The sequence below is a fragment of the Dasypus novemcinctus genome, chromosome 24, assembly GCF_030445035.2.
Source record: "Dasypus novemcinctus isolate mDasNov1 chromosome 24, mDasNov1.1.hap2, whole genome shotgun sequence".
Lineage (NCBI taxonomy): Eukaryota > Metazoa > Chordata > Mammalia > Cingulata > Dasypodidae > Dasypus > Dasypus novemcinctus.
In genome coordinates this window covers 41313898-41327026 of record NC_080696.1, presented here as the reverse complement: position 1 = coordinate 41327026, position 13129 = coordinate 41313898, and the positions used below count along the sequence as shown (strand labels likewise).

The following is a 13129-nucleotide window of genomic DNA, read 5'->3' as shown; positions in this document are numbered from 1 at the left end:
GAATCTGTGTTTCTTTTTGTTGCATCATCTTGTTGTGTCAGCTCTCCATATGTGCGGCGCCATTCCTGGGCAGGCTGCACTTTCTTTCGTGCTGGACGGCTCTCCTTACGGGGTGCACTCCTTGAGCGTGGGGCTCCCCTACGCGAGGGATAGCCCTGCGTGGCACGGCACTCCTTGTGCACATCAGCACTGCGCGTGGGCCAGCTCCACACGGGTCAAGGAGGCCTGGGGTTTGAACTGTGGACCTCCCATGTGGTAGGCAGACGCCCTATCCACCGGGCCAAGTCCGCTTCCCCTGTGTTTCTTTTTGTTGCATCATCTTGCTGCATCAGCTCTCCGTGTGTGTGGCGCCATTCCTGGGCAGGTTGCACTTTCTTTTGTGCTGGACGGCTCTCCTTACGGGGAGTACCCCTTGCGCGTGGGGCTCCCCTACGTGGGGGACACCCCTGCGTGGCACAGCACTCCTTGCGCGCATCAGCACTGCGCATGGGCCAGCTCCACACGGGTCAAGGAGGCCCGGGGTTTGAACCGCAGACCTCCCATATGGTAGACGGACGCCCTAACCACTGGGCCAAGACCGCTTCCCCAAGCGGGTTTTATACCGGGTATGCCAGGGAGGTTCAACACAAGAAAATCAATCAGCATAATACACCACATTAATAAATCAAAGAAGTAAAATCACATGATCTTATTGATTGATGCAGAAAAGGCATCTGACAAAATACAGCATCTCTTCTTGATAAAAATACTACAAAAGATAGGAATTGAAGGAAATTTTCTCAACATGATAAAGGCCATTTATGAAAAACCCAGAGCTAACATTACACTCAATGGTGAAAAGACTGAAAAGTTTTCCCACTGAGATCAGGGACAAGACAAGGATGCCCACTGTCACCACTGTAGTTCAATATAGTGCTAGAGGTTCTAGCTAGAGCAATCAGTCAAGAAAAAAGAAATAAAAGGCATCCAAATCAGAAAGGAAGAAGTAAAACTTTCATTATTAACAGATGATATGATCCTGTACCGAGAAAGTCCCAAAACATCTATGACAAAGCTGCTAGATCTAATAAACGAGTGTCAGGATATAAGATCAATATGCAAAAATCAGTGGTTTTTCCACACAAATGTAATATGCAATCTGAGGAAGAGTCAAGAAAAAAATTCCATTTACAATAGCAACTAAAAGAATCAAATATTTAGGAATAAACCTAACCAAGGATGTAAAGGACTTGTATTCAGAAAACTGCAATGCATTGCTAAAAGAAATAAAAAAGACCTAAATAATTGGAAGAACATTCTTTACTTTGGGATTGGAAGACTAAAATCACTAAGATGTCAATTCTATCCAGACTGATATAAAGATTCAATGCAATCCCAATAAAAACTCCACCAGCATTTTAAAAACAAATGGAAAACACAATCATCAAATTTATCAGGAAGGGTAAGGGGGCCCTGAATTGCCAGAAACATCTTAAAGAGGAAAAGTGAAGTTGGAGGACTCTCAGTTCTAGACTTTAAATCATATTACCTAGCTACAAGTGGTAAAAAACTAGCATGGTATTGGCATAAAGATAGACACATAGACCAATAGAACTGAACTGATGGTCCAGAAACAAACCCTCACATCTATGGCCCAGTGATTTTTGACAAGTCTATCAAACCTACTCAGCTGGGGCAGAACAATCTATTCAACAAATGGTGCTGGGAGAATTGGATATCCATAGCCAAAGAAAGAAAGAAAACCCCTCACACCTTAAACAAAAATTAACTCAAAATGGATCAAAGACTTAAATATAAAAGCAAGAGCTATAAAGCTCCTGAAAGAAAATGTAGGGAAACATCTACAAGACTTGGTGGTAGGTGGTGGATTTTTAAACCTTATACTGAAAGCACAAGCAAAAGAAAAAACATGGATAAATAGGACCTCTTCAAACTTAAAACAGTTCTGTAATTCAAAGGACTTCATTAAGAAGGTGAAAAGGCAGCCCACTGAATGGTAGAAAATATTTGGAAACCACATATCTGATAGCGGTTTGATTTCCATTCTATATTAAGAGATCATACAGCTCAACAATAAAAGAGCAAACAATCCAATTTAAAAAATGGTCAAAAGATTTAAATAGACATTTCTCTATACAAAAGGCCAAAAAGCACATGAAAAATATTCCATGCCACTAGTTATTAGGGAAATGCAAATCAAAAGAACAACGAGAAATCATCTAACACCACATAGAATAGCCATTATTTCAAAAAAAAAAACAGACAACAATAAGTGCTGGAGAGGATGTGGAGAAATAGGAACACTCCTTCACTGTTGGTGGGACTGTAAAATACTGCAGCCTCTGTGGAAGACAGTTTGGTGGTTCCTCAGGAAGCTAAATATAGAACTGCCATATGATCCAGCAATTCCTCTATTAGGGATATATCCAGAAGAACTAAAAATTATGATAGGAACAGACATCTGCACACAGATTTTCACTGCAGCATTACTCACAACTGTTAAAAGATAGAAACAACCCAAGTGTCCATCAACCAATGAATGGATAAACAAAACGAGGTATAGTCATACAATGGAATACTATGCTGCCGGAAGAAGAAATGAAAAATTGGGACACACGTGATAACGAAGATGAATCTTGAACACCTTATGCTAAGCAAAGCAAGCCAGACACAAGAGGACAAATACTGCATGGTCTCATTAAGATGAACTAAACAATAAGAATAAATATATGATGCTAAAACCTAGAATATGGGTTATTAGGAAATAAGAGGAGAGTTGAGAAGAACAATTGATGTTTAATGTATGTAGAAGTTTTAATTAAGTTGACGATAAAAGTGTGGAAATGGATAGAGTTGATGGTAACATAGTGAGTAGCAGCTGGTTTATAAATGGGATTGTGGCTGAAAAAGGTAGTCTGGGGAAGTAAATGTAAATTGACAGAAAGCTAGAGAATAATCTAGGGACTGAACCCAGGGGTCAATGAGAATTCTTGTTGATGGTACAGATGCAAGTGTCCCTCTGTGAACTAGAGCAGATGTACATCACTATTGCAGGATGGTGGGAATGTGGAAAAGCATGGGTAGAATACAATTGGTGTGACCTATGGACTGTGGTTGACAGCAATACTGAAATATTTCTGCATCAATACCAAAGATGTACTATGTTGATAATGGGGGTTGGGGAGGTGGGTATGGAAAAAGTGTGCCAAATGTACGCTGTGGACCATGGTGTTGGCAATAGTCTGATGATATTTTCTCATAATTGGTAATAAACATTCCACCATGGTGTGGCGTGTTGGTGAAGGGGTGTTATATGGGAATTCTGCACATGTGCATGATTGTTTTATAAGTTTACAACCTCTGTAATAAAAAAATATTTTTAAAAAATAAGATGGATGGAGAGAACCAGCAAGATAGCAGTGGAGTAAAGAGCCCCTAGAGTCATCTCTTGCTATAGGGCAGTTAGCAAACACCCAGGGCTCTCTGGAGCTAGCTGAAGCACCTGTTTGGGGGTTCCAGGAGGCCAGAAGAGCATCCTGCAATGTCCTTGGGGCAGTGGAAGGAGGAAACTGCCTGTCTGCAGAGAAGACTTGTAAGTAGAGTGCTCCACACCACAGAGGCCGGTGCCCATCCTCCACTGGAGGCACAAGCCACTTCAGGAGTTGTTCCGCGGCTGGAATTGAAAGCTCCACTTCCCCAAAATGGGGGAGAAAGAGACGGCTGGGCACCAATTTCAGCTATGATGAGGAAGTTCAGTGGGCTACAGTATGATCCTGAGAACAGCTAAGGTTTGAGCCTGTGCAGGTCAGAAAGAGGCTGGGAGCTGCCACCTTAACTCCGCACCTGGCACGAGGGGAAGCGGGGCAGACTGAGAATCCCAGTGCTGGTGGGGACTGGTTTCTTCCCATCCAGATCATACTGCAGGTCTAGCCTAGGTCCCAGTGCCACCTCCAGCAGGGAGAAAGCTGTGGAGACCTGCGCCAGCCTCTCCGGGAAACTACCCGCCAAGCCAGGGAGGCCAGTGATTATCCTACTCTGGCAATGTGAGCCGCCCCAGGAGTTGTTCTGTGAAGGGAATTGGAAGCTCTGTTCCCAGAAATAGGGGAGGAGGAGATGGTTAGCTGCTGATTTCAGCTACTGATTGGGAGACTTGGCTGGCTAAGAGATAACCCTGGGAAAAGCTGGGGTGAGAACAAGCCCAAGTCAGAAAGAGGCCAGTAGCCACCCTTCTGACTCCACCCCAAGCCTGAGGAGAAGCTGGGCTGACAGTTTCTTTCATGTACATCAGCCTGCAGCCGCCCAGGCTTCAGCCCTGCCTCTGGCAGGGAGGAGGCTGAGGAGCCCTGCACCAGCCTATATAGTTAACTGCGGGGAACTTTGGCTGGCATAGACTGAAAATCAGAAGTCTGCATAGATTGCTGCCCATACCTGCAACAGCTCCATCGCTGCCCCAGGCAGGGGAGAAAGGGATGTGACGCTTCATCAGTCTCTCTGGGCAACTACAGTCTAGGCCTGCACGTGGATTATTCCACATAGCTGTGACTCTGTCCCTACCCCTGGCAAAGGAGAAAGTTGGAAGAAGCTTCATTGGTCTCTCGTGCAATGAGGGCAGCTTGAGCCTCCACACCAACTACATGCTTGGCTCCTACTGCATAACCAGCAAGGGAGAAACGATAGGAAGCCCTAAACTAGAAAGAAAAACTGTAACCAGAAAAAATACTCTAGTAAGCTAGATACAAAGACACCAACAAAAAATTACAATCCACACCAAGAAACAGGAAGCTATGGCCCAGTTAAAGGAACAAAATAAGCCTCCAGATGACATAAAGGAATTGAGACAACTAATCTTAGATGTCCAAAAAAATCTCCTTAATAAATTCAATGACATGGCTAAAGAGATAAAGGATATTAGGAAGACACTGGATGAGCACAAAGAAGAATTTGAAAGCACACATAGAAAAATAGCAGATATTATGGGAATGAAAGGTACAATCAATGAAATTTTAAAAAATTGGAATAATTCAACAGCAGATTTGAGGAGGCAGAAGAAAGGATTGGTGAGCTTGAAGAAATGGCCTTTGAAAGTGAACATACAAAAGAACAGATGAAGAAAAGAATGGAAAAAATTGAACAAGGTCTCAGGGAACTAAATGGCAGCAAAAGGCATACAAACATACATGTCATGGGTGTCCCAGAAGGAGAAGAGAAGGAAAATGGGGCAGAAGGAATACCTGAAGAAATAATGGTAGAAAACTTCCCAACCCTATTGAAGGTCATAAATATCCATGTCCAAGAAGCACAACGTACTCCCATCCAAAAAAATCCAAATAGACCAACTCCAAGACACATACTCATCAGAATGTAAAATGTCAAAGACAAAGAGAGAATTGTCTGAGAGCAGCAAGAGAAAAGCAATGTATAACATATAAGGGCTATCCAATAAGATTAAGTGCTGATTTCTCATCAGAAACCATGGAGGTAAGAAGACAACAGTGGTCTGATATATTTAAGATACTGCCAGAAAAAAACCTCCAGCCAAGAATCTTATATCCAGCAAGACTGTCTTTCAAAAATGAGAGCAAAATTAAAATATTCACAGATAAACAGAAACTGAGAGAATTTCTAAGTAAGAGACCAGATTTTCAAGAAACACTAAAGGGTGTGTGAGAGTCTGAAAAGAAAAAACAGAGAGAGGGGCCTGGAAGAGAGTCTAGAAATGAAGATTACATCAATAAAAGTTACTGAAACTGTCAAAAGAGTGGTGAAAATAAAATGTAAAAGATAACACTCAAATAGTCAGGAATAAACTTAACCAATGATGTAAAGCACTTGTATTCAGAAAACTGCAACTCAATGTTAAAACAAATAAAAAAAGACCTAAATAACTTGAAGAACATTCCATGCTCATGGATTAGAAGACTAAATATCATTAAGATGTGAATTCTACTCAAATTGATATACAGATTTAATGCAATCCCAGTAAAAATTCCACCAGCATTAAAGAAAAAATTGAAAACACGATCATTAAATTTATTTGGAAGGGTAAGAAGTCCTGAATAGCCAGAAACATCATAAAAAGGAAAAGTGAACCCTCATCTCCAGACTTTAAATCATAATACCTACCTATAGTGGTAAAAACAACATGGTACTCGCCTAAAGACAGACACAATAGACCAATGGAACCAAATTGATGGTTCAGAAACAGACCCTTCACAGGTATGGTCAAGTGATTTTTGACTAGCCTGTTAAACTCACACAGCTTGGGCAGAACAATTCATTCAACAAATGATGCTGAAAGAAATGGACATCCATAGCTGAACGAAGGAAAGAGGACCCCTATCTCACACCTTATCCAAAAAATAACTCAAAATGAATCAAAAAACTAAAAATAAAAGCAAAAACCATAAATCTTCTAGAAGAAATTATTGAAAAATATCTTCAAGATCTGGTGGTAGGTGGTGGATTCTTAAAGGAGATAAGAGAAGGACTGAGTAGACTACTGATATTTAATGTACGTAGAAGTTTTAATCAGCTTTACTGTAAAACTGTGGAAATGTACAGAGTGGATGGTAACACACAGTGAGTAACAGCTGGTTTATAAATGGGGATGTGACTGAAAATGGTAGTCAAGTTACATAAATGCCAACTGATGGAATGCTTAAGAATAATCTAGGAACTGGATAGCACAGTAAACCAAGAAGTGAATGAGAACTGTGGTTGATGGTAGATGCAAGAGTGTCCTCTGTTAGCTAGAACAAATGTATATCACTACTGCAGGGTATTGGGAATGTGGAGAAGCATGGGAAAAATATAGCTGGAGTGACCTATGGATTGTGGTTAGTAGTAATAATATAATATTCTTGCATCTATGCAAAAGATGTATTGTGTTGATACTGAGGCAGTATGGAAACTGAGTCAAATGTATACTATGGACATGGCAATAATCAGATGATATTATTTTATCTGTAGCAATATGACACATCACATTGTGGTGTGTTGATGGAGGGCTGTTGTTTGGGAATTCTGCACATGTGCATAATTGTTTTTTAAGTTTACAACTTCTGTCATAAAAAATATATTTAAAAAATAATAATAGGGTAGGTTGGGGGAAAAACACATCAAATGTAAGATAAGAACTATGATTAGTAGTAAGATTTTGGGAAATGGACTTGGCCCAGTGGTTAGGGCGTCCGACTACCACATGGGAGGTCCGCGGTTCAAACCCCGGGCCTCCTTGACCCGTGTGGAGCTGGCCCATGTGCAGTGCATCAGCACGTAAGCAGTGCCCTGCCATGCAGGGGTGTCCCCCGCATAGGGGAGCCCCACATGCAAGGAGTGCGTCCCGTAAGAATGGCGCCACCCACACGGAGAGCTGATACAACAAGATGACGCAACAAAAAGAGACACAGATTCCCGTGCCGCTGACAACAACAGAAGTGGACAAAGAAACAAGACGCAGCAAATAGCCACAGAGAACAGACAACCGGGGTGGGGTGGGGGGAGAGAAATAAATAAATAAATCTTAAAAAAAAAAAAAGTAGTAAGATTTTCAGTGTTCTTTCATAGTTTGTAACAAATGTCTCATGACAATGCAAGATATTGCTGGAGGGTTTATGTATGGGATTCCTGTATGATGTTATGGATGTTTGCTTTGTAAGTTCACAACTTTTACTATACACTTGTTTATGTATGTTATGTATGTTCATATATACATATTATCTTTATATCATATAAAGATAATAATCCAATTGGTTAGGGGAAAATACTTTGTTTAGTAGTAATATTTTGATACTGCTCTTTAATCATTAGTTAAAAAGGTTTAAAAACTGCAAGTTATTGGTGGTAGGGTGAGATGTTACATATGCTTGATGTTATATATGTTTGTTTTGTAAGTTTACAACTATTATACGTTTATTCTTTATGTATGCTTATAATGTATGAGTGATATATTTCAATAAATAAAAAAAAGAAAAAAAATAAGATGAATGGGGGAAAAATAAACCAAATGTAAGATAGGGACTATAGTTAGTAGTAATATTTTGATGATCCTTTTTCATACTTTGTAACAAATGTTTCAAAACAATGAAAGGTGTTGGTGGTGGGGTGATGTATGAGACCACTTTATGATATTATATGTTTATTTTTTAAGTTTACAACCTTTACTAACTATATATAATTATTGTTTATACATGTTCATGTATGAATGATATACTTTAATAAAACACTTTTTAAAAATGGAAAGGGGAGAGAACAGGGCAGCTTTCTAGAGCTTCTGCCTAAGTAGATGTTGAATTATCAAGAGAATCTTGCCATAGGGTAGCCATACCTATAAGGAAATTTTATTCATAACATGGGTCTTGGCTCTAAAGGGGAGCTTCTGTCATAATGCTCAAGACTGTATGACAAAACAAAATTGATGGCTAGTAACCCACTCGCTTTTGTTACTGAACAAGGTGGGCAAAAAGATCATATATGCCAGGTGTATGACTGACAACCATCAATCTGAACTTTGAGAACCCCAAATTCATGTTTGTCCTCAATGAGCAGTCTTTCAGGGAAGCAGTTGTTCATACATGCAGTCAATAAACATTTACAGTGCACCTACCACATGGCAAGCACTGTGCTAGGTGCTGGGACCTAGAGGTGACAAGGCATTGTTTTCCACTCTCATGGAACTCATTTTAGTAGTAGAGGCAGACACTGAGCAGATAATTGCACAAATAACCATTTAATTACCACAGTCTTAAGGGCTATGAAGGCAAAGTCCAAGAGTTCATTTAATAGAAGGCTCTATTACGAGGGCTCATAACACGTGCTTCCCTAAGTAACTGACATCAGACTCTACTTGAAGATCAGTAGGAAGTGACAGACAGAGGAAAGTGTACCAGGCAGTAGAAAGGGCATCATGGAAGCCTGGGGGCAGGAATGAGCTGGTATATTTGCAGATAGTCCTGATGGTCTTGGGATCCTGTACTCTGGTAACACATGAACCTGGTTCATTCATGTCAGAAAGACCAGTACACAGAGAGCAAGAGAGAGAACAAGGTTTACCTAGAGGACAAGATAGAACAAAGAAATCTTGTGCAATGTGCCCCTGCTTTGCTCCGCCTCTATTTTCACTCTGCCACACATGGCCAGAGGATCAGCTTACGAGGAGCAGAGAGCAGGGGTAGTAGAAGGTCCAGGGCTGTGTTTTCCTCTTGGGGTTCACCTCCGCTCTCTGAGTGCTGGTGGCATATTTAGGATGCAGAGCTCATCCTCATTAGCCATTATAGTCCAAACATGCCTTCTAGGAGATGTCTTACCAAGCCATTGCCCTCATTAATATAATGTCATCCAATTCCTAACGTGGGTACTCTAAAGCAAATGTACTGTTACCAGCACGCCATAGGGCACATTTTTCAGGAGGAAAACAGCTGCTCACTGAATCTGTCACTTCTTCCTCTTCTCAGTACCATGCATACAGAGCTAAAGGCTGTTTTACCTCACACTTTCTTCAAGCATGCTCAAGATGCAGAATCAAGTCTCTCAATAGAATCCAGCAGATCAACCCCAGCAGTCCTTGAGCAGTTTCCTGGATAATAGGACAAAGCCTTGGCAACTAGGGTCTCTGTCTCAGCATCGTAAGTTACAGACATCAGAGCTTTTAGTTTTCTTGTTTTATAGACCAGGAAGGATGTCCAGAGAAGTTAAATAAACGGTTTAAAGTCTTAGTTAGTTGTTGAACCATAACTTGGTTCCTTTCTCAGCTGACTTCCTTATCTGAAAAAAACAAGGATACTACCATCTACTTCACAGGCTGTGAGGCCTAAATAAGAAAGCACATAATGTGGCAATGCCAGGAATGTAGCAGGTTTTCAGTGAATGGTGATTATCTCCAAAGTGTTATCTACTAGGTCACTAAGACCATACCATTCCCTCTCCCATGGCCTCATTTTGCTGTCTTTCCACTGGAGAAAGAAAGACCAGTGAAAGGGTTGGCATGTTTACAACTAGTGTTTGGTCAATATCTGATCTGAATTGAACTGAACTCTCTACTTGTTCTCCCATCTCTAGTCCATGGTTCTTCATACTGCCAGTTCCTCCCCTGCCCTTGCCAGACTTTGTTGCCTGTGGAGAGCTGACTTGTTCAGCGAAATTATCACAGAAGGTGAACTCTGAAGATAGGTAACACCATCTTCCCTTTAGCCATCCCTGAATAGTCTCTCCAAGGTGGAAGAAACTAAGCCAAGTCAATTTGAGGAGATGTAGCTGGGAGCTCTCAAATGTTTACGTAGAAGGGTGAGAAATGCAAGAGTTCCTGTAGATACCTATGCCAATTCTATCAATCACTGACAAAAAAATAATAATAATAATTCCATCCAAATCACAGGACAAATCTTACTTCTGACAAGACAACCAAATTACTTGGTAAATCAGCTCAGTTTCTCCTCTCTTACCTCTCCTCCCCTACTTTACAAACACACTTTAAAATCAGCATCCAACCATGCAAATTCCCTGGTGTAAGAGTGCGAGCCTCCAGCAGAACTGTCATTGCTCATAAATCCCTAGTCTTCCAGATTGTACTGAGGCTATTTATTGGGAGGTGGGACACAGCAGGCCACTAGACAATAGCAGGAGGAGATTGGCCTTGCAGTAACTACTCTGGTTACAGCATCACAATTCATGACTGTGTTTTGCTGGGAGTTTGCACCATCAGGGAGGAGAAACATAAAAAGGGGAACCTGGGCTATAAATAGTTTATTTCCGCAATTCCTGATGTTGGCGAGATCATACTTTAATGCAGAAATACATGAAAGCACCACTCTGGAGGTGACATGTGTTGCCACCTCATTACTCTTTTCAAAAGGGTCTTCCATCAGAGAGACACTTTGCTACAAATTACAGTGAAGAAAACAAAACCCTCACACACTGACTTATTAACAGGCCAGAAGGAAATGGAACTACCAGGATTCAAGTAAGCAGAGAACCGGAACAACACTGACTATCAGTGCCCTGGAGCCCCTTGCTGCTTTTCCATGCATGGAAAATCAGAAGGAAAAAGTAGCACTCTTCCTTCCAAGAATCTAATCTTCAAATGCACATCAGCAATTTTCAAAGTAGTTCTCATTTCCCCCATTTCTTCTAATGCACCTAAGTTAGGATGACATCCCAATGAATCCTACCTTCATGTTCCTTCTCAGTGGTTCCCACTTTCTTGATTTTCCTGGGGGATTTCATAAAGAGGGGGAAGATGGTTCGTAAGCCAAGGATGTCAACAAACTTATGGCAATTGTCTGTGCCCTCAGGTCCAATCATGGCATGGTCCAGTACTTTCAGGGCACTGCTCCGGGAGATCTTCTTTTCTCTGTGAACAAAAGAGGTTTCAAATAGACATTGCATGGAAAAAAATGAAATTACTGTTTGAGATTATGAGGTAGTCATGCCAAAAGGAGGCTATTCCCTACCAACTACCTCTAAATCTAGTAAGTGATGACAGTCAGAACATTTTAAAAATGAAAAAATCAGTCCTGGAAAGACACTGTCAAAATCACTTCTCTTGCACTGCTGAGATGAAGGTTTTATAAACTTTTCTGTATCAAGAGATTTAAAGATAATTATACCATTTGACCTAATGCTTCTACCTGAGCGTTCTAGCCTTTTAAAAAGGTGTATTTATTGCAGTACTCATTATAATGGAGAAAATGAAAGGAAAAAAAACAAATTTAAATGTTCAACAGTGGGAAAAAAGTTATATCATGATATATTTACATGGAATATAAACCCTTGTTAACAATCTGGAGTCTATAATAGAACAAATTCTTAAGGTCAGAATAAGCACAAAATGTAATATTCAAAAAATTAATTACCTTGATTATGTGATAAATATGTATTAAATAATTATGTAAAAATAAGGTAGGAAAGAAATAGATCAAATGTCAGAGGTTATTTCAAGGTGTGGGATTATGAATAATTTATTATTCTTTTTTTAAAAAAACAGCTTTATTAAGGTATAGTTCATATTCAATACAATTCACCCATTTCAAGTATACAACTTAACGAATTTCTGTATATTGAGATATATACAATCATTGCTACAGTCAATTTTACAAAATTTTCATTACCTCAAAAAGAAACCCCGCATCCTTTAGCTATACTCCCTCCCCCCCCAATCCTAATCTACTTTCTGTCAGGACACTTTATGTAAATAGAATTATATATGTGATCTTTTGTGGCTAGCTTCTTTCACTTATCACAATGTTTTCAAGGTTCATCCATGTTGTTGGCATGTATCAGTACTTCATTATTTTTTATGGCTGATGTATGGGTATTTCACATTGTCTTTATACATTGTTCAGTTAGACATTTGAATTGTTTCTACCATTATGCTATAAGTAATGCTGCTATGAACAACTGTATACAAATTTCTCTGTGGACAAATGCTTTCACTTCTCTTGGGTATATACCATGAAGTGGAATTGCTGGGTTTTATGGTAAATCTATGCTTAATCTTTTAAAGAATTGCCAGACTGCTTGTCAAAGTGGCTGCATTAGTTTACATTCACCCCAGCAGAGTCTACGAGTTCCAATTTCTCTACATCTTTACCAAGAGTTGTCATTATCTGATGTTTTGATTCTAGCCATCCTAATGGATGTGAAGTGGCATCTTATTGTGGTTTTGATTTGTATTTCCCAATGACTACTGATATCAAGCATCTTTTCTTGTGCTTATCGGCCATTTTTTTTATCTTCTTTGAAGAAATGTCTATTCAGATCCTTTGCCTGTATTTTAACTTGATCATTTATCTTCACTATTGAGTTATAAGTGTTCTTTACATATTTTGGATACAAGTCTCTTAACAGATTCATGATATGCAAATATTTCCTTCCTTTCTAGACTGCCTTTTCACTTTCTTAATAGTGTCCTTTGAAGAACATTTTTTTTTTTTTTTTTTTTAAAGATTTATTTATTTAATTTCCCCCCCTCCCCTGGTTGTCTGTTCTTGGTGTCTATTTGCTGCGTCTTGTTTCTTTGTCCGCTTCTGTTGTCGTCAGCGGCACGGGAAGTGTGGGTGGCGCCATTCCTGGGCAGGCTGCTCTTTCTTTTCACGCTGGGCGGCTCTCCTTACGGGCGCACTCCTTGCGCGTG

The 13129-nt window shown here is 40.1% G+C and overlaps 1 protein-coding gene across 2 annotated transcripts in view; it reads right to left on the bottom strand.

The window, feature by feature from the left end:
- The window catches only part of CTNNBL1 (catenin beta like 1), a 227099-nt gene that overhangs the window by 73685 nt on the left and 140285 nt on the right, over window positions 1–13129 (bottom strand). For both annotated transcript variants that reach the window (XM_071211701.1, XM_058287065.2), the window contains exon 11: window positions 11166–11347. In XM_071211701.1, coding sequence (XP_071067802.1) covers window positions 11166–11347 — 182 coding nt within the window. The remainder of the gene's footprint in view (window positions 1–11165; window positions 11348–13129) is intronic.